At 37.2% G+C, this 22,501-nt stretch overlaps 1 protein-coding gene and 3 long non-coding RNA genes across 4 annotated transcripts; all 4 read left to right on the top strand.

Annotated features, from left to right (window-relative positions):
* Positions 1 to 164: 164 nt before the first annotated feature.
* Positions 165 to 1,350, top strand: LOC147517153 (uncharacterized). Its single transcript, XR_015213812.1, has 3 exons — positions 165 to 248; positions 380 to 1,179; positions 1,283 to 1,350. It is a non-coding gene; the product is annotated as an uncharacterized LOC147517153 (long non-coding RNA).
* Positions 1,351 to 3,541: 2,191 nt separating this feature from the next.
* On the top strand, positions 3,542 to 5,469 carry LOC147517152 (uncharacterized). The gene is made up of 3 exons (XR_015213811.1): positions 3,542 to 3,728; positions 4,526 to 4,913; positions 5,376 to 5,469. It is a non-coding gene; the product is annotated as an uncharacterized LOC147517152 (long non-coding RNA).
* A 43-nt stretch (positions 5,470 to 5,512) lies between these two features.
* Positions 5,513 to 6,328, top strand: LOC147517151 (uncharacterized). Its single transcript, XR_015213810.1, has 3 exons — positions 5,513 to 5,657; positions 5,747 to 5,797; positions 6,032 to 6,328. It is a non-coding gene; the product is annotated as an uncharacterized LOC147517151 (long non-coding RNA).
* A 14,880-nt stretch (positions 6,329 to 21,208) lies between these two features.
* LOC147517150 (uncharacterized) lies at positions 21,209 to 22,204 on the top strand. Its single transcript, XM_086593494.1, has one exon. It carries the CDS (start codon positions 21,209 to 21,211, stop codon positions 22,202 to 22,204), a length of 996 nt encoding a protein of 331 aa, XP_086449620.1.
* The last annotated feature ends 297 nt before the right edge of the window (positions 22,205 to 22,501 follow it).

The following is a 22,501-nucleotide window of genomic DNA, read 5'->3' as shown; positions in this document are numbered from 1 at the left end:
ATGAAGTTCTTGCTGAATTGCTATTAGGAGCGGACAATCTGTCTATGTACATAAGCGAGGTGCAATCATTTTCTGATATATAATTTTGATTCCTTATTTTCAGGTTGCTCTTTGTTCAAGAACCCCTTGGAGAGATTTTTCATGTGGCTAGGGGTTCCGCTCATCGAGCATCTCAAGAACATGCATTGTCTTCTCCTTGTACCCATTATTATTCAGTGATCATGCAATGGCATGCACATGGATTAGAAGTAAGTTTTACTACGATATTACCTGATTTGTCATGTGGGAAATTTTCTTCCTTAATTTGTTATATGTATGATATACCTGATTTGTTAGAATCATGAACTTAAAAGATCTATTTATCGGTCTTTCACTGCAGGAGGGGAGGGAATTCTGTCGGAGGCATCACACCTTCTTGACATAGGTCTTCTTCCAAATTTAAATTCTGCAACTCGAGCAATTGGTTACAGACAAGTATGGAATATCTAGTCTATTTTTTTTATTGGTTTGCAAATTGGGGACATTGGGACATTAGGCCTCTTGATAGGTGGGAAGGGCATCTTAGTTGCATCAATTGGAAGACTTTTCGGTGTTTCAATGATAGCAGCAATAGGAGTAGGCCTTTTGCTTGCACCTGGCGGGGAATTTGCATTTGTAGCTTTTGGAGAGACTGTTAATCAGGTTTGTTTTTCATGCCTTAGGTACATTTCTTGTAAGTATTATTTCTTACAGTCTGAAAAGAAACTTAAATGCTCATTTGCTCTTTATGGATAATTTCTTCGATGCGAAATTCGTTCGAGTATTGAACGCATACAAGAGAATGTTACATGCATATGTTCTACATGGCTTTGATTCTTTGCGGCTCACCTTTATAGGTCAGAGTAAGACCTTTATGAAACTTAAAATGGGAGATGAAGATGTTTTTAAAGATTCAAGACACCACTTTTAGCACTCTATTCTAATTGTTGGCTTTGAGTCAACCTCAAAATTGTTGGCGTTGTGTTTGCTATCTTCTTATAATGGGAGGACATGGAGTTTCTGAGATGGAGTTTCTGAGAAAGAGAAAGAGAGTGTATGTAAAGCAAAAAGGAGGACATGGAGTTTTTGAGATGGAGAGTCTTTCCGTTGCTTTCACTTGTCATATCTTTTTTGCTCTTCTACATCAAAACTTCCTCCAAGGTAACTTTTCTTCTTTATCTTGTGCTGTTCCTTTTTTGTTGTTACTATATTGATACTTGTTTCTTAAAAGTTTCTTGCCATGAATCTTTATGTATGTATGTAGGCCAAGTAGTTTATTTGGTAAAGTTTATTAGAGTCTTGATGGTTCCTTTGGAAAGAGCTCTACAAAAAACTATGTGAATTGGTGATGATGCTATCTGAAATGGTTCACAACTCCTTATCCTCTCGACGCCTCGAGGAGCTGGTAAGCACCATTATGTCTCAGTATCTTGGATATTCCATAGTATGTAAATGTTATTTTTACAGTCAATGAAGTATGTCCGTACCCCTCCCAACCACACAAACATTACTACTCGTTTGACTATGAACCCTCATATAAAATGTGATTATTTTCAAGCATCGTTATGGATTCCTAAGTTATCTTTAGTAAATAGTAATTCCATGAGCATTTCATTGAGCTGGTGATATAGCAGTAACATTCTCCTTGTTTTGTTTCGGGGAACCAACTCGACCTGCTATCCCAATCTGCGCTTGCTTTGTCGGTCTTTTCGCCAACATCTAATTCAAAATGACTTGCGAATATCGGCTTCCATTGTAGAAGATATCTTTCGGTCTTCAAAGACACCCATCAATTTGCTTGCCTGATTGGATATGGTGTCCTTCAATCTTTTAAAAGATGACCTAGTTTTAGTTTCTTCTAATATATCTCCATTCCAATTTATTCTCTAGATCTTTCAATTTCACTCACATATCAGCAGAAAGCATTATACTGGCACCGTATCAACTTCATGATCATTCTTAAAAATATTTAATGAATTTATTTCTATGGTATTTTTTTCAGTGGTGTATGTCCACACTTGGCACTTGAAAGATGTCGACAGTGGTGATTAAGCAACAAAACTGTGAATCTAATGCGGAATGGAAAAATGCCTACGATCACAATTGAACAAGCACAAAGGAACTTTTCTAAAGGTCGAGAATGGTCTTTGTGTAAGATTAGATGTATATGTTATTATTGATACTCTACTTCAAGTGTTACTATTATTAGATTATTAATTAGTACCATTCTCAAAATGTTTTGTGAATTGAGGCGTGAAGTAAAGGCGAATAGGAATCGTGAATTTCTGATTGTTTTATGTTGATGGGAGTGGAAATGATGAATGCCAAAGACTGACATTCACCAAATTTCCTTTAAGTGGATCAAATCCCACTTAAACAATTGCAGTTGCTATATGTTGATCAAACTTTTTCACCTTATTGGAAGGCATGCACATCTTGATGAGCCTAGAAGAGCCGAATGGGAAGGATTCTCTTTAGGGACAAAAGCGTGGCTGGCTGGTACAATTTTGATCTAACTCACTTTGTAGACTTTTTGAACTCAATCTTCTTTCTTGGGCTCTGTTTTAGTAGAGTATTTATTGCATATCTACTCTACTCAGCAATTTGTTCCACACAAGCATGTTCAAGTAGTAAAACAACTGATTTAAAAATATTTCGCAGGTGGTATAACAACATTGGTTGACATGCCTCTTAATAGTGAACCAAATTTTAGCTCTTACAACAATTGCCTCTTAAGACTCGGGGTGCTTGTTTTGTTGTGGCTCTTTGTCTTTGATTATTTTCATTACCCGATGGGATTGGACCTTCTGAATATCGTTGTCACTATCTTTTTTTGTCAATTGTTAGTTAGTTTACTATGTAATTACCTCCAATATCGTTCTAGAGTCTTAGCCTCTTAGGTCTCACTTCCCATTGATGTATTCATTACTTTGGTACAAAACTTGTTTTGGTGGGTTTAGATGACATATGGTTGGTATTTGTATTCATTCTCCTTTCTCAAAAGCATTTGCTCATTCTTTAATATCATTAGCTCATAATTACCTTCGGTTTAGTTTTTGGTATTATTTTGTTTGAAGTGAATTTGTTTAGAGATGTTAGAATAATCATCTTATGTCTCGACTTAATTATTGGTATCAAATTCTTTTTTCATATGTCTTTGCCAATGTTCTTTTCCCTTTCCGGTGGATGCATTTTTGAAATTTTATTGTATAGAACTTAAACTGGGCAGCATTTTTTCGGACAACATCGATATCTGAATTCGAGAAGCTCATTTCTTCATTTTGCACTTGATATCATCCTATTGATTATCATTCAATATTTTCTCTTGCCTATCTCTACTAGTATTAATTGCTACTACTTTATCTCTACTAGTATTGCTAACGCTTTACCATCTTAGACTCAAAAGATACCAAGAGTAACCCCGGAGTAGGAAGGAAGTTGAACTGAAAAGCCTGGCTAAAACAGAGAATCCAGTTGAACTGAAGAGCAGGTGAACCTTGATGGAGACAACCTTGATGTTTATTGTTTTTATGGTGGTTTTACCTCTCTTCATTACACCTAAATATTTAAGATTGACAATTTTGCTATTGCAGGTCAGGATGATGAAAGGCAAAGACTCGCGAGAGAATAAGGGTTATGCGTTTGTTACCTTTAGGACTAAAGATTTGGGTGCTAAGGCCATCGAGGATCTGAATAATACTGAATTTCAGGTAATATTTTCACTTCAATGACTACATATTTCTTTCTTTGAATATGCCGCATCTTTTCTTTTCTAGGTTTTTGTTTTTTCTATCTATATGTAAGTAGCATGGACATTGTGACTTTATTTGGTGGACAGTTTGTTATAGACACCTCCGGTGATTCTCTCATCGACAAAAAGTTATGAAATGATTGCTCATATTACAAACTCTAAGGCAATGTGTAAGACGACAGTACTTGTTCTCTTTGTTCATCTCATCCTTTTCCTCATGTTGATATATTTATTTACTACTGCGAGTCCTGCTATGATTTATCATCTAGTAATTTGTTTGTCATAATTCATAATAATGTTTTGTAGGCTATTTGACATACCTTTGCGCCGGTCGAGATTTTTGAAGCGATTATTAAATTTTTCTTTTATTTTGTTACTTTTTTGGTAAAGGTTAGATTTATTAATATACAACGTTAAAGATAAAGATCTAAATATACAACGTTAAAGATAACGGAACAACATTGACTACTACTACTACTACAAACAATGTTGTCACAAAAGCAAGCTGAAGAAGCAATTGTTTCAATTTACAATGAAACAGAAAATGATGGTAGTAGAGAAGTAGCAAATTCAAAGGAAGATCAAACTATGTTCAGTGTCAAGAATTTTCTTTGGCATGGTGGTTCTATTTATGATGCTTGGTTTAGCCGTGCTTCAAATCAAGTAAACAACTCCAACGACTAAACAAGCTTAAATGTTTGAAAAAAATGATACTACTTTTTCAAAATGTGTTCTGACTTGTTGAAAATTTTGCAGGTAGCACAAGTGTTGTTGACACTACCATACTCATTTTCTCAATTTGGAATGCTATCAGGGATCATTTTCCAGTTGTTTTAGGGTATTATGGGTAGTTGGACAGCTTATCTTATAAGTGTTCTCTATATCGAATATCGAACTAGAAAAGAGAAAGAAAATGCCAACTTCAAGAACCATGTTATTCATGTAATACTTTCTTGCAATTTTCTAAAAATTCCAAAACCGTGAAAGTTGATATTAGACCCTACTTGATCCTTCTTGTGTTATGAACCCGATTGGTTCAAGTACTTGATGGATTACTTGGTACTTCTTGGAAAGCAATTGGATTGGCTTTCAATTGTATATTTCTCCTCTTTGGTTCAGTCATTCAACTTATTGTTTGTGCAAGGTGAGTAATTCTTTTTGGTTCTTGAATATTTCGCTTGCTTCCAACTCAAAATATGTACACAGTAGTTATATTTTCTCATCAGTCCACGCGTTTGACACGATGGGAAATTTTTGCTTAAAACAGCGTAATTGAAAATGTAACTAGTTTTTCAACAAGCACTTAAATGATCATCATATATGATTGAATGAACGGGTTTTGTGATGTTGGTGAGAACGGTAACAATTTACTACATAAACAATCAATTGGATAAGAGGACATGGACATATATTTTTGGAGCATGCCGTTAAACCATGATGTTCATACCTTCATTTCATAATTACCGGATTTGGGTCTTTTTCATAATTGCGTTGTAAATATACAACGTTATCTTTAAATTTTCTTTAACGTTGTATATTGTAGGCTATTTGACATATCTTTAACGTTGTATATTTAAATTCTCTACTTACTATTTTCAATGTTTAGGATACACTGGCATACGTTCTCTACTATCCTCAGAAGCCTCTTGTTACCACTTGTGCCATGGAGCAATTGCACCGGTATTTGCCTACCTGGTATTGTAAGTATTTGACTAATTTATTTTGTTTTAATTTCTTGCAAGATCTCCGTTCTAAGGACTTCTTACTTATTTATTTATTATTTTCATGTTATAGAATGCTATTGTTGTTATCGCCTGCTATTCTGGATATAATCAAGAAGACTGATTGACCGTGGATTCTTCCGCTCATCATTTTTCCGTTCCTACAGGTAATCAAGCTATCCCAAGTCATTTTGTTTTGTTTGGAAATTTATAAGTACCCTTCATTCTTCATTATCAATTTTTTTTCTCTCCACAGAGACGACAAGGAGAAGAACACAACCATATTAGGCAAGGCTCAACAGGAAAGGTGCATTCTGGTCGATTTACTTTCGTTCATAAGAAATTATGTTTCCCTCCATGATCGGTCGGTAGATTTCTATTAGAGGCATACCAAATACCTCTCCCAGGAGACGTTACTAGTAATCTTGTGATAGTCAAGTGATCTAGTGGCCCATGTCAGAGATGCAAGTTGGTTAGACATTCAATGGTGGCGTTACTATGTGCTTTAGAGTTGACCAGTCCTAATTTTGAATTTCAACAGGTTGCTAAACAATTGATGCTTCGTCATTGCTAGGGTACTAGAGATTGCTAGGACTGGTTGCTAGACAGATGGTGTGGTGCTAATTTTTGGTTTCTGAAGGAAGTAATATGCATACTTAGTGAACAACATGTCTTATTCCTTTTTTTATTTTTTATGAACACATTGTTTCTTTATGAATACATTGGCGTTTGTAGCATTTGAGTGGGAACTTGAAAGAATGTAATTGGTGCAGGAAAGAATGTAATATTGGGATACCTGAAACAATTATTATAAGAAATATTTTTTTTAAATAAAGAATTAATACCCGACAGATAAAAACTGTCTAGTAGCAAACTACTCGACGGCCAATAGCATTCGCCAACTGTTGAAATACCCAACGGTCAGTAGCAGCTGGCATATCTGACGGCTAGTGATAGCTGGTCTAACCAATGGTTCATAACAGCAGAACCATCCAACAATTTTCACCAGCAGGAATATCCAACGGTCAGTAGCAGCTGGCATATCCGATGGCTAGTGACAGCTGGTCTACCCGACGGTTCGTAACAGTAGAACTATCCGACGATTTTTAACATCAGCAATGTCCGTCGGCAAATATCATCAACCCCGATGGCCTGTTTTGACTAATAATAACTGTCGGAAGCCTATGCCGACCGAGCATTTTCCGACGGTCTTGCGGCAATTTTGGTCTGTCGGGTAATACCTTTTGCGACAGCCATAGTCAGTCGGGTAAAGTCATTCTTTTTGTAGTGAAATGTTTCAATGGACGATGCTTTCTTCAGTTTATGTTAATAAGGAGTGATGAATACTAGTTACCTTTACATATTGAAATGGTCTAAAGAGCTGATGCAATAAGAGAACCAATGACGACAATTTAATGTGACTCAGATTTTTGTATGAGGATAAAAGCGTACGAAAAGTAATCATACCTTTAAACCCCAAAATCAATGCCGAAGAAAGAAACTTTCATCTCCGTGTCTTCTTCAGTTCAACAATGGTTTGTTTGAGTTCTTAAAAAAGTGGGAGATTGATCAAGTCAAAAGCACATATGGTTGTCGTCATTTCAGATTGGATATTCGGTTTCGGAGAAGACCAACAGAGGGAAGAGATGGAGTAAGCCCAAAAGTTAGTTTCGGTGTGGCTCCATAACAACAGAGACTTTTGTCTACCTAATGAAGATTGAGGTTTTGACGTTTTGTGAACTTACCCAACTGTAGAAGCCATCATAGAGCTAATAGCGTCGCATTTGATATAGATGAAGAGTCTGAGTATAAACATTTAAAAACAATTGAACTACCATACTTGAAAAACGAATCGAGAATGAGAGCTTGTAACAAATCGAGAATTGAAGAATATTTGTAGATTTATTGTTGAATAAGAAGATGGGGGAGGGAGAGAGAATAGCGTTTTTAGGAATTCCTGTTTCTTTCACATTTTTAAAAACTAAATAGGGAACCATAGCAACCTTCATACCTCTATTTCACTTCACAAAGAATCTTCTGAGTATCGACAACAATACTCTCAGCAACAATAATTGGTTCCCAATGTATTAAATTTACTGTCTGTTAAAAACTTATAATAATACTGCGTTGTTGTTACACCAATATAGTGCAATTTGCATTCGCAAAGAAGTGCGTTTAACAAAGACTCCCAACTTTCCTCACAAAGCTAAAGATGGATATTATCAATGAAGAGAATTATTATTGCTCAGTTGCGTACAAATTGTTAATCTTGTCAGTACCTTCCCACAATCGCCTAATCCAATTTCAAATCATAATTGAAAAAATCTATAAACGATTGATTTAACTCAGAAAAACCATACCTGACGAAGGGATTGCTAGAGCATGCTGGATTTCAAAGAGAATATGGAGAAGGAGCAGCCGTGCAAAGACCCTTTTGGCTTTATGAGTTCCTTTTTTTTCCCCTCCCAACAGGAAAAAGTAGATCTCCGCCGCCAATGTAGACTGAATGTGAGAGGAACTCAGGGTGACTGAGCAACCACTAAAAACTCAACTCAGGAGGGGAAAAAAATTGAAACTTCAGTGTTTTCTTTTTTATATTCTAAAGAACTCAAAAACTTGTAGCAAGATTTTGTACCTTGCTCAAAAATTGGTAGGCTTGGTCCATTGATTCTATATCACCTCTCTTTGAACCTTCTATGCTTAGGAGAGTCTATAAAGATTATGCTGGCTATGTGAGAAAAAAAATCCATCACTGCCATCGAATGGGGGTGGGTAATTGGAGTTGGCGGTTAGTGTTTTGAGGTTTTATAGGTTTTGCTAACATGAAGAGAGACATTTTTAAGAATTGGCCAGAGATATCTCGGATGAAGATAAGGGTTCGGAGACCAAAGGGAAGAGAGGGGGGGTGACTACACCACATGGCCCAGCACAAAAAAACCATCCGAACTCGGCTGTGATTGGTTGGTGGAGAGAGAGAAAAGAGGAGAGAGGAGATAGAGAGATTTTGACTTGTTATTTTATTTCCAACAACCAATCACAGTCGACTTCGGACGTTTTTTTTGTGCTGGGCCATGTGTTTTAGTTTTATCCTTCTCGTAATCCCCCTGTCGACGTGGACACCCTCCACACGCACTAAAAGGGACTGCTATTATATATATATATATATATATATATATATATATATATATATATATATATATAAAGATTAATTGGTCAAAGAGTGGTTCTCGAAATACCAGATTTGATGGCATCAGGGTCGGCTCTGGGAAAGGCCAACTAGGCAACCGCCCTAGGGCCCCATTTGTTGACAAAAAAAAAGACCCCCAATTCTCCACCCACTATATATGTAATTCTAATAAAGTCCATATCCAAAATACATATTAAAGCAATAAAGCCCAAAAATTACATTGACCCAACTAATTTAAGCCCGGGCCAACAAAAAACAAAATCAAACAATAAAGTTTGGTTATTGTGTCTATTCCATCCAGGCCATCAAAAAACAAAAACAAACAATAAAGGTCGGTTCTTGTTTCTATTCGGTCTTCTGGAGTTCTGGTTTTCTCTTTCCTATTTCAAAAAACACGAGGTGTTTAACTGTTTAAGGTTAGTTTTAAGGAAATAGGATGAAAAAACTTTGGCAGAGGAGTTTGATTATGCAAATGTAATAACTGATTTTGCAATTAAAACTGTGAGACGGAGAAATTTTCGATGATACTTTACTTGATGTAATTAGTTCGTGACTTGGTGGGGTTAGATTTCATTTCCACTACTTTCAAAATAAATAACAAAAAAAAGATTTGCCTACATAATTTTTTTTTCTTTATTTTGTTAAAGCTTAAGGCCTCCCTTTGAAAGCATCGCCTAGGGCCGACCCTAGATGGCATCGGGCAGACTTCTTCATCATTTAGTTGAAGGGTCGCCGTATTTACACTCCACTTTATGGGATTGACACCCCTTTGACCAATTCTAAGCTAGGTATTGGTACCCCTATTGGGACACCTCCATTAATCATATAAAAAATCACCCACGACAAGAAGTTGTCGCAAAAAGGTAATGCCCACAACAAGGAGTTGCTGCGAGATGGAAAATCCATAGAAAGTTGTTGTCGTGAGTCATTTTTTGTTGTATTTTTTTTTTTATAGCCACCGCAACAAAAGTCAATTGCCGCGAGATAGTTGTGTTCACCACAATGGAGCCTTTGCTTGTATTAATTACCGAAACTCTTCTTCATCAACTTGATCACAATTTTTTTTTAGAGCGTATGAAAAAATTTGCCACAAGATAGCAAGACTGTCTCGATTGTACATTTTTTTTAATGGGCTTGATGTTGTTCTTAGAGAGTATGAAAAAGCTCTAAAAAAGAATATGAGGTATTCGTATCACGTGTATTTTCAAAATTTAAAGTGAAAAAAAAATAACAAAGAAATCCTTCGCAACAACTCGCTGACGTGGAATGTGGAACTCGTGGCAACCCGATACCGTGGATTGTGGGATCTCGCGGCAACTCAATACCGTGGAATGTGAGATCTCACGAAAACTCACTGGCGTGGAACTATCGAGCATGTGGGGGGTGTAAAAAGACATATAGGAAATAACCATTATTCATGTACCCTTTTGCTAAAGAGGTGTCAATCCCATAAAGTGGGGTGTAAATACCGCGACCCTAGATTAATGGTTTCTAGATCTCTAGAAAAGGAAACATTTCCAGCATAAATAAGTAAATAACTACTTTACAAATGGATTGAGAAAGCTCAGTTGCCCACGCTGGGAGATCTCCAAACCTCATAGCCTAAAGCAAAGAGAATTTGTTTTGTCTTAAAACTAGGGCTGTCCACGGTTCGGTTCGGCTGTTTCCAGGTCAAAATCTTATCCGAACCGAAACATTCAGTTTTCAAAAACTCAAACCAAAACTGAACCGAAGTCTCACAGAAACCGATTTGTAACTGAACCGAAAAATCAATTTATACCAGTTCGATTTCTTGATTCTTACTTGCATCTTTAAGGGAAAAAAATCAAGATCTAGAAATGAGGAAAAGAAGTTTAGAATAGTAGTGATTTTTTTTACGATTGTTACTTAGCAGGACCAAACTCTTGACCATTTAAACCAATTATAGAGATAATTTGAATCAAAACATCATTACCCCAAGTGAAATTAATAAACAAAAATGAAAGATGTGAAATTTGTTTAATTTATAAAGAGAACAAAAAATTAATTTGCATGTTATCCACTCCAAAACCATCCATTTGTTCTTCTTCACGCATGCTATAAACAATCTTTAGAAAAAAAAAATCAAAATTTGGAGAGCGAGAGTGGAAACAAAATCAAAATTTGAGAGAGAAAAGGAATGATATTTTTATTTTCTCCACAAAAGATGAAGAGTGGTAGTTGACTACTTGGTTGTTGGTTTTGAAATGAGAGAGCAAAACACATGCGGTTGAAAAAGACATGGGAGATTAAAAGCTAGGGTTTGGTAGGTTAATGTTTTTATATCCCACTTAAAATCAATGGTTAGAAATTCAGTTTAAGATCCAAAGGTTTACAATGTAAATATAGATTACAATATGTAAAATTTATTGTAAGATATGATATAGAATATCCTTATTACATTACACGAGTTTCTATCTCAATTGGTTGTGTGCCCCTCTCGAATCCCACCAAGTGTTGGTTTGAATTTCGTTCTTGTGTAATTATGTGATGGGCCTTTGGGCCAGGGCGAGTCTTTGTGCTAGTGACAAGGGTGCTACTATGATAGGTGAACTAAGAAGCCAAAGCAAGTCTTCATGGACAAAGGTAAGGTGGAGGAGGTTAGGTCTACTCAAAATAGCGTATCGGTGAGAGCCTTCGGGTTAGGTTCCCTTCGGGGTTGATGAGCCTTCGGGCAATGTAAGCCTTTGGGGTTGATGAGCCTTCGGGCTAGGTCCTTCAATGTAACTGTTGTGGGTCTGCCTTAACCCTCTAAATATTTCAAATAAAGAAAAGGGAAAGAAGATGATCCGAAAATATCACTACCCTTCAATTTGGAGCGTAGATGTCTATCAAGCCCAACTTGACAATATAACTCTTGAGTAATGAGGGTCCAACCGGCTTAGTGAACATATATGATGTCTGCTCTATAGATCGAACAAACACTGGAACAATAACACCAACTCTAACCTTCTCTCGTATGAAATATATATCCACCTCAATATGCTTTGTCCTCTCATGAAGCATGGATTTTGAAGCAAGCATTATGGTAGATTTGTTATCACAGCACAATTTGGAAGATCACATTGGAAATCCTAACTCATCATACAGAGAACGTATCCAAAGAAGCTCATAAATCTCCTGAGCTAACGCATGATATTCAACTTCTATAGAAAATTTAGAAGTAACATTTTGCTTCTTACTCTTCCAACATATCAAGTGTCCCCCAAAGAAAGTACAAATACCATATGTCGATCATCTCTATGTCTTAGAACAAATATAGTCTGCATCAGTATAGTTGCCCGACAACCCCGACTGTCTACTTGACACGAAAAACAAGCCAAATCTTGGCCATGATTTGAGATATCTCAAGATACGATAAACAACATCCACATATATAAGACGTATGGGGAGCATGCATAAATTGACTGACAACACTAACTGCAAAGGCTACATCTGGCCTAGTGTCTTCCAACTAAATGTTGATACTGAGATGGATTAGAAAGCAATTCACCAGACTCTGAAGATAATTTCAAATTAGGATCCATAGGTGGCGATGACGCCCTATAACCTATCATCCTAGTATCTTTTAACAAGTCCAAAGTATACTTTCTCTGAGATAATGAAATCCCATGTCCAGAACGTGCTACCTCAATATCAAGAAAGTAGCGAAGCAACCCTAGATCCTTCACATCAAATGTCTTGCCAAGATCAGATTTCACTTGTGTAATAGCAACAGTATCATTTCCTATAACAAAGATATAATCAACATAAGCAAGCAGAAGGGCACAATGTCCAGACTTGTTCCTTCTAACGAAACAAATATGATCATACTCACAACGACTAAATCCCAAAGAGATAACTACGTGACTAAAACGAGAAAGCCATGCACGTGGTGACTACTTCAAGCCATATAGAGATTTTAAAGATGACACACTTTCCCAGCATACTCCCCCTCACTGCGGAAGCTAGTTGGAGGGCCCATATAAATAGTCTCAAATAAATCACCATGAAGAAATGCATTCTTGATATGTAGGTGATATATAGGCCAAGAATAAGATGATGCCAAAGAAATCAAGAGCCGAACAGAACTAAGTTTAGTCGAAGCAAATGTTGAAGTCCTTCCCTACAATCTGAGTAAACCACTTTGCAACCAGTCTTGTCTTATACTATTATATAGGCCTTCTACCGATCTATAGTACCATCTACCAAGTACTTAACAGAAAACACCCTTTTATTTTCAACTTTTTTCTCCCCTGGAGGTAGGGGTGGAACTAGGGTCGGGTTAGCCCAAGCCCGAAAAACCCGACTTTTGTTGGTCCTGGGCTAACATGTCAGATCCGTGGTCCGGGCTTGGTTTTGTAAAATCAAAACCCGACTCGATTTTGGGTTGGGCTCGGGTTAGAATATCAAAAAATTGAAAAACCTGAGCCAGTGTGAATATATATACATATATCTTTCAATCATTCTATTTTTGTAAAAATAAGGTTGAAAATCTCTATTTTAGAGAGAATAATGTAATCAACAAGGTTAGTTTCCTTTTCAAACAATCAAATCTCTTTGATTTCATTAGAAGATTTCAATTTTAGTGTTTTTTATCTCATAATTCCAAAAAAAACCTGAGAAGTTTGACCAACCCGAATTGGTCGAGCAAGAGCTTGGGCTGAAAATTTAAAGACCGACTAGGGCTTGGTCCCGATCTCTAGTTGAAACATTTGAAACTCGGGTTAGGCTCTGGTTATGCCTCAACCCGACCTAATCTGCTCGAGTTCCACTCCTACCTGGAGGTAAGAAAACCATATCCCATGTGTGATTATGTTCAAGGGCCACCATTTCACACTGTATATCAGCAACCCAGTTAGGATCATTGACAGCCTGAGAAACAGATCGAAGGAATGGAGACAAGTGATGTCACAACTAGAAAAGCTCGATATGATTATGAGAGTCCCTGGTAAGATACAAAGTTTCTAGTAGGATGATGAGTAGAACAAAAGAGAATAAGATGATTAGGTGGATGTCTGTCCTGTGAACACTTATGTGTTGTTGTTGGTACATGTCGTGCAACAAGTGATTTATATGCAGTAGTCGGCTCAAGAACAACATCATAGACACGAGAAGGGGATGGACCTGGAGTAGGGGAATTCGGCATAAATGGCAGTGGTGGAATCTGTGGGTAAACCTGCAAATGTTCCTTGTATGGCTAAGAGTATGTATCAAACATTGGTAAAGGCCGAGCAGATGTAGAGTTGTCCTTCGCAAGCAAATAAGATGATAGAGAATGTCCCTTTAAAGATGGAGTACTTCCAAAGAAAGGTGTGTCCTCCAGAAATGTGACATCCATACTATGATATAATTTTTGTGCTATAGGATCATACACCGATAACCTTTTTAGAAAGAAGTATAACCCAAAAAGATACATTTGATAGCTTTATCGTCCAACTTTGTGTGATTAGGACTCCGATTTTACACGAAACACATACATCCAAATACCAGAGGAACAATGGAGAATAAAACTTTGTAAGGATGAAGAACATGGAGAGAGGATTTACCATGTAAAACTCAGCTCAGAGTGTGGTTGAGAAAATTCGAAACATTAAGAACATCAATATGCCAATAAGATTTGGGAACATTCATGCCACGCAAAAGACAACAAGCAATAGCCATGAGACTCATATTTTTTCGTTTAGCAACTTCATTCATTCTGCTCAAGTGTGTAGGAATTCGAAAGTTGTTGAATAATTCCTTGCTAATTTAGTTGAAACACAAAATCATATATATATATATATATATATATATATATATATATATATATATATATATATATAGCATTGTCTGATCGACTGCCTCTAACCACAACATCGTATTGAGTATTAATCATCTGAAAAATTCAAATGAAAGAGGCAAGAACCTCAAGCTTCTTCTTTAATAGAAAAACCCAAGTACATCTAGTATGATCATCAATGAAAATAACATAATACTGGTGCCTTGACCAAGAGTTTATAGGAGACTGTCCCCACATATCATAATGGATAAGATCAAATGCACAAGGTAAGTGATGTATCAGAGAAATATAAGTATAACGAGTATATGCTTATAAAATGAACATATATGACAGTGAAACTTCTAAGATTTGACAGCTTTCATCAGATCAGGAACCAACAAACAAAAATAGTGGAAGTTAACATGTCCAAACGAGCATGCTGTAAACTCAAGTTTGTGAAAAGAAACCATGTTCTGGCAATTCAAATGCGTGCAAGATAGTAACAGGCCAGTGGTCGGGTAAGAAGTGGATCACCAAAATAGTACAGTCCATCGCACTCAAATCCCTTAGCCTGCTAAGAATCATCCCCGTACCTCAGTCTTATATATGACAACAATAAAAAAGAAAGATTATTGCACAGTTCAAGCTTTTTGCTAATCTACTAACCAATAACAAATTCATAGCAAGATAAGGAACATTTAAGACAAACTGCAATGTGATAGATGATGAAAAGGGAATCTCCTCTTTACTAAGAACATGTGTGAATGACCCATCAGCAATACGAACATAACGAAGATTGATAAACACATAACGAAGATTGATAAACACCAAAAATTGTAATATAAAACCCCATAGAGACATATTATTTTGGTTAATTATGTGTTTAATAATCATGAAATAATTGTATTTTCATGCTTTTACAGGTTTTCACACTCAACGTAAAAATAATGACAAAACCAGTATTTAAGCACGGAATAGTGTGTATGCATGTAGTATTTTGATTAAGCCCACGTGAAGCTCAATGAAGCCTGACTAAAGCCCAGGGACTCAAACATGATATTTTTAGGTTAGAACAGGATTAACGTGCCGACAAACATCAAACTTCCGACGCTCATAACTTATGAACCTGGACTCCAAATTCAGCAAGTGAACAATCAGAATGATCAGTGTGACGAGCTCTGTCCAATGCCAAATTTTGCAGAAATCAACTTTCAGACCCGCCACTAGTCCGAGTACGTGGGCCCACTATGCGGGCCCACAAGATTTGGTTCTCCATTATTGATCAAGTCAAGCTTTCATAATTTGTGCCCAAGTCAAGCTTTATGTCAAGCTTGATAATTGATGATTGAAGACTTTTGTGCACATGTTATTAACTGCATTTTTGTCTTGATTAGGAAATGGATAAGAAAGAAATAATTAGGATGGATGGAAATTAAATGAAGGTGGATTATTTCGCGTGAGTGGAAGGGAAAGCAATCCCTTGATATTCTTAAGGAGGTTGGCACTTTACTCCATATCTAGTTTTATAACGTTACTCCATAACTAATTTTTAGATTTTACTCGATTTTTAGTTCTTCACTTTTCATCAAGAAAAATTTCCAGTTTTGTTAGCTTTCTAGTTTTGTAAACTTAAGCTTTGTAATATCTTTTACTCTCAATTGCTAATAAAAGTCTTTTCTTCTTGTAAAATTAGGATTTCTCTCTTCTCTTCTTCTACTTCATATAAATCATCTATTAGATTTCTCATATAGGATCATGAGCTAAAACCCTCCTTGGTGGAGGGTTAATGACGCTCACGTGAAGAACAGGCTCCGTTTTAGAAAACCTAAGCCATTGCTTAGGTACACAAGTTTTATTTTACATCCTGTCACAAAATGACAGTGTTGGACCATGTTTGGAGTCTAGAACTCTAGACAAGGTTGCGTGCGCGACCCAGATAACAGTGGGTCTAGTCGTGCACGCGACCCTATGGTACAATCATACCTTAAAATTTGAATGACTGGCGTGGAGTAATACTAGGAATCGAAAATGTATTTCAAAGCTGAAATATCAGTTTAATTCCTCATGCTAGCAGGATGAACTTAGAGATAGGTGCATTTTGTTAGGGATCAACGCTCTAATCCGTTTCGGGTTTGTCTATGAACCCAAAACATATTAGAGACAGCAGTGATGAAGTCTTCTAATCTATGGTAGCTAATTTGCATGAGTAGATTTAACTCCCCATCTTTCTTTCTCTCTATCTCTCTCTTGAATTATGTAATTTAGTAAAATTAAGGGCCGGGGTATTAGCACCCCCATAAATGGGACTAGTACCCCTTTGACCAATTCAATGGTACTAGCACCCCTTCATTAAATGAACAAAAAACACTAACGGCAAACAGCTGCCACGGGATCGCACAATCCACGGCAAGCAGCTACCGCGAGATCCTATATCCCACGGAAGGTGGTTGCCATGGGTCCTTTTTAATTTTTTTTTTAATAACCACTGTAAAAAAAAGTTAGTTGTCGCGATATGATTTGTTTACGAAAAATGGAGTCTTTGCTTGTGTTAATTATCAAAACTCTTCTTCATTAATTTGATCACAAAATTTTCTTATAACATGCATATGAAAATATTTGCCGCGAGATAGCAAAATTATGGCTCGATTGAATATATTTTTTGTCATGGTTTTGGTGTTATTCTTGGAGTGTATAAAGAAACTTTAAATAAGAAAATGAGGTATCCATATGTCGTGTGTGTTCAATACGCAAAATTTGAAGTGAAAAAAAAAACAAAAAACACAAAAAAACAATGTCGCGGCAACTGCCTGCCGTGGGATATGGGATCTCGCGGCAACTGCCTGCCATGGATTGTGTGATCTCGCAGCAACTGCCTGCCGTAGAACTATAAGCATGTTGGGGTGTAAAAGCACATATAAGGAATAACCATTATTGTTTTACTTTTTGCCAAATTGGTGCTAGTCCCATTTATGGGGGTGGCAATACTGCGCCCCAAAATTAAAGCTTTTAGCAACTTGCAATCCAAGTAACGTAGTAAAATATGTTCAAACCACAAATCAAAATCCTTCTTACAAGTTCCTTAAAGAGTAGGTTCCAGTGAACGATAATCAAATGTTCAGGTATTTAGGTTTGGGAGGAAACCCTTGCTCGAACTATATTTCAACTTGAACGAGAGCGAGGTAACTTGAATAATTTGTATTTGAGTGTGTGTTGGATCTTTAATCATATATATCAAAGTGAAAACATCAAAATGGCGCCGCTGCCGACCTAAAGAGTCAAGGAACATCACACCAAGCTGGAATCGCTCAAAGGGGAACCCCCCCTCTCCTACCCTTTCATCCCTTTCATTTTGCCATTATATTTTCATTTGCGTTGTTTTTCACGTTTCACTACTGACTGTGATACTGTCATTTTTTTGCGCATACAGGTACCTCTGGTCTAGACCTGAAAAAGGAACTACAACAACACATAAGCCCGCCGTCCAAATTTGAGGTGTTGTAGTCTGGAGGGAGTCGCAGACGCAACTGGATTAGTCGCTAACGCAACTGTAGTCGCGCGTTACTAATCAAGCCATTCATACCTCCTCTTATCATAGTCAGAACCTCCTGTTCAGTATCATATCAGTGTTGCTTTTGGAATCGTGCCCCTGTATCAGATTCTTCCAGTACGATCGCGAACGATTCTATTTTCTTTGGCGGAGTTGATTGAGCATAGAGTTAAGAAGAAGAATATTGATATGGTAATAAGGAACTGTTGTCATAGGTGGAACTTAGAGACAAACTATTAGTTCTGCGAGAGAGGAAAAATATGGGTCTGCTGGAACCCAAGAAATTGCACAGCGGTGATTAAGAAGAAAGAGAAACAGTGTATCACGATGGAGGTCACGACAGGTTCAAATGAGAGATTCATGGTGTCATATGTGTACACAAGCACTGAATTGGTAGAGAGGAGGGAGCTATGGAGAAGTATAGTAGACTTGTCTATAACGATACAAAAGCCATGGCTGATTCTGGGGGACTTAAACTCTATCTTGAGTCCGATAGAAAAAGTTGGAGGAAATGATGCAAGGACCAACTTCTCAGAGTTTTTAAACTGTGTGACACTGGCAGGGCTGGTAGACATGACATATAAAGGAAACTTCTACACATGGAATAACAAACAAGAGAATAGAATTAGTTGCAAGCTAGATCGAGTGATATGCAATGCAGCATGGGTTGGCCGATATGATGACATGGAAACAAATTTCATGAATCCTGGGGCTATATCTGATCATAGTTCAATGGTAGTATATTATACCATACAGAAAAATCACAAGAAGAAAGCCTTTCGATTTTTTAACTTCTGGGCAAAAGAGGAGGGATATATGGAAGTGGTACAGAATGCATGGGCCAATAGTGTGGTGGGTAATCCAATGTACAGATTTAGGAAGAGATTAAAGCTCATGAAGGTGGTGCTCATAGAATGGAACAAATAGAATGTAGGAGATGTAACAAAACGAGTGGAAAGGACAAAAGCAGAGTTGGAAGTTATACAAACTGAGCTGCAAAATACACCGATAGAGGTGGAGCTGGTAAGAAAAGAAAGGAGTGCCATCACAAATCATGTTAAGGCAGCTACAGCAAAGGAAGATTGTTATAGGCAAAAATCATGAGATCAAGTTATAGTGTCGGGAGATAATAACACTATCTATTTCTTCAAGTTTGTTCAAGCGAGGAGAAATGTCAACAAGATAACTTGCCTTGTGAAGCCAGATGGGACCATCATAGAAGATTTGAATGTAATAGGGGAACAATGTGTTGCATATTACAAGGAGTTATATGGGCCAGAACATATGGAAGAGGTGGACTTCTCTTTGTTTGAAACATTACCTCCTAAGCAGCATATAAATGATGATCAGAAGGAAGCACTGCAGAGAAAAGTTACTAGAGATGAAATCATAGAAGCATTGGCTAATATTGATAGTGATAAAGCACCAGGGAAGGATGGCTTCTCATCTTACTTCTTTAAAAGTGCTTGGAGGATTATTGGGGATGATTTTCGTCAAAGTAGTTCAGAATTTTTTCAGATCAGGTATGATGTTGGGAGAAGTTAATGCTACTTGTATTACACTTATTCCTAAAATCACAAGTCCCACTTCTTTGGGGGATTACAGGCTGATTGCATGCTACAGTGTAACGTATAAGTGCATAACAAAAGTTTTAACTGGAAGAATGAAGAATCTTATAGACATGGTGGTGGCAAACAACCAGTCAGCTTTCATTCCTGGAAGATGTATTCAAGACAATATTTTGTTATTACATGAGTTGTTGCATAACTACCATAGAGATGGGGCGCCTCCTAGGTGTGTTGCTAAGATTGATTTGAGAAAGGCCTATGATTCAGTTAGATGGGAAGCAGTAGAGTTTGCACTTCAGAGAATAGGGCTGCCAGAGGGGTTCATACAGTGGGTAAAAGTGTGTATACAAACACCTTGTTACTCAATCATGATCAATGGGGATCCTTATGGGTTCTTCAAAGGCCGAAGGGGTATAAGACAAGGTGACCCCCCCATGTCACCTTACCTGTTTGTGTTGGTAATGGATTTATTTTATGAAATTATGATGCATTCGGTAAGAAATGGTGAGTTTAGACTACACTACAAATGCAAAGACCCTATAATAACACATCTCTTTTTTGCGGATGATCTGATTGCATTTATGTATGGAGAAGTGGGTGCAGCAGCATGTTTGAAGGAAAACTTGAAACTATTCAAGAAGTGTACAGGACTGGAGGTAAATATGAGTAAAAGTCAGTTGTTTTGCTCGGGAATGGAGTCAAATGTGATAACAAATGTTCAGGCAATACTAGAGTTTCAAGAAGGCACACTACCAGTTAAGTACCTAGGGTTGTCACTGATAACTACAAGGCTAACATCTGTGGATTGTGGGCCTATGATAACATAGCTCACAGATAGGGTGCAAAGTTGGAAGGGATGTTTTCTCTCTTATGCAGGAAGAGTTCAGCTCATAAAATTGGTTCTTAACATTTTGAGCGTATACTGGATGTCATCGTTTATTATCCCACAAAAAACAATAGAAGAGATGAACAGAATATGCAGGAACTTCCTTTGGAATGGTACAGATTGTTCTCTATCACATGCACTGATAGGATGGGAGGAAATATGCTACCCATATGATGAAGCGCTTAGCAATTCGAGACTTGGCAAGGGTAAATCAAGCAGCAACTATGAAGCATATATGGAACATAGTAAGTGATAGAAGCAACTTATGGGTACAATGGGGAAAGAGGAACCTCATCAAGGGGAGAAACTTCTGGCAAATCACGATACCAAGTGATTGCTCTTGGGCATGGCAAAATATTTTGAAGCTTAGAAAGGATGCGGCTTTCTTTGCTATGCACCTAATAGGGGATGGAAATAACACAAGTATGTGGCAAGATCCTTGGCACCCAGCAGGAATTCTTAAGGAATACTTCCCACAGGAGCTACGATACAGATCCACATGTAACATGAATGCTACAGTATCGTCTATAATAGAGAATGGGAGATGGAGGGTGCCAAGCCATATTCGTTTACCTGGAATAATAACAGGTCTGTTAGATGAAGTAAAGATCACAGGAGAGGAAGACCAAATAGTGTGGGCTCGGGCCTCAAAGAAGGAAGCTACACTATGAAGGACACATATGACAGTGTCAGAGGTACAAAAGTTCCAGTAAGTTGGTATAGCATTGTGTGGTTTACAAACCGAATACCTAGGCATTCTTTTATAACATGGATGGCACTCAAAAAAGGAATGAAAACTTTGCAGAAGTTGAGAGAATGGAAGACGATACAGGATGATACCTGCGTGCTATGTTGGAGAGAAATAGAGACAGAAGACCACCTGTTCTTTGAATGTAATTATGCTCAGTATGTATGGGCGGAACTGATAATGAGAGTGGGATACTTAAGGAGAAGATCAGCAATGTGGAATGAAGAGATACATTGGTTTATCAAGGTGAGTGAAGGTAAAAGAGGGAAACAAGATGCATTTCGATTACTGTTTACAGGATACCATTATTGGATTTGGCGGGAAAGGAACAACAGAATATTTGAAAACAAAGTTTCATTAGCAGCCACAGTAGTGGAGCTTGTTATCAAATACGTCAGAACAAAACTCATATCCATGAACATCAAAATGGACAGAGGGCCTGAAAGAGATGAATTCATGAATAGGTGGAATATGGAAGTGATGGAAAGACGAATCAGACGAACCAAATGCAAGTGGGAAAGAGATCTAGAAGGAATATATAATATGAATTCAGATGGCACGTTAACAAGTAATGGAGGGGGATGGGAAGCTGCTGTACGTAATGAGAATGGAAAGGTGATAGCAGCTGCACATGGAAGGTCAGAGTACAATAGCATTGCGATAATAGAGCTTGAAGGTGTAGAGCAAGGATTACAACTGGCGATGAAATATAGAGTTACAAGACTAAAGGCACGAACTGAATTGCAAAATGTGGTAGCATTCATCACAAAGAATGTATACCCATGGGATGCAATACATCTGATGGTGAGCTTGAGAAGAATGGTAGCAACATTTGAAGTTTTTTCTATTGTCCATATTTATAGAGAATGTAACAAGCTAGCAAATGCGCTTGCTTCTAAAATCCCAAATGTTAGTTGTATACAATTAATTCCTAGTTCCTTTGCAGACGATGTAAAAAAAAAAATAGTTTTTGAGTATGCAGCAGGGAGAGAGTATGTGAGAGAATGTAATGGAAACTAAGTTCTTTTATTTTATTAATAATATAGGGGTAAGGGACCTCTAAAAAAACCCTACTTTCTGATAAAAAAAAGTAGTGGGATGCTCACAGGTTCCAAATTCTTCCACTCCTTTTAACAACTATTAGCGGAGTTAATTCTTTCTATGAACTACCTGTGTTGACTCTCGTATGTGTAAAATAGCATGATATGGACTATTATTTGCATGTTAGCATAGATATATGTATGAGTGACACATATATACGCATGTTAGCATATATATATACAGAGTTAATGATATGAACTATTAGCATATATATGA

The sequence above is a fragment of the Coptis chinensis genome, chromosome 2 (genome assembly GCF_015680905.1).
Source record: "Coptis chinensis isolate HL-2020 chromosome 2, ASM1568090v1, whole genome shotgun sequence".
In the NCBI taxonomy this organism is placed as follows: domain Eukaryota; kingdom Viridiplantae; phylum Streptophyta; class Magnoliopsida; order Ranunculales; family Ranunculaceae; genus Coptis; species Coptis chinensis.
The sequence above is the reverse complement of the archived record's forward strand: the minus strand, read 5'-3'. Positions and strand labels throughout refer to the sequence as shown.

Coding starts and splice junctions, on each gene's coding strand:
- LOC147517150 (XM_086593494.1), top strand. CDS start 21,209: ATGGCACTCAAAAAAGGAATGAAAACTTTGCAGAAGTTGAGAGAATGG.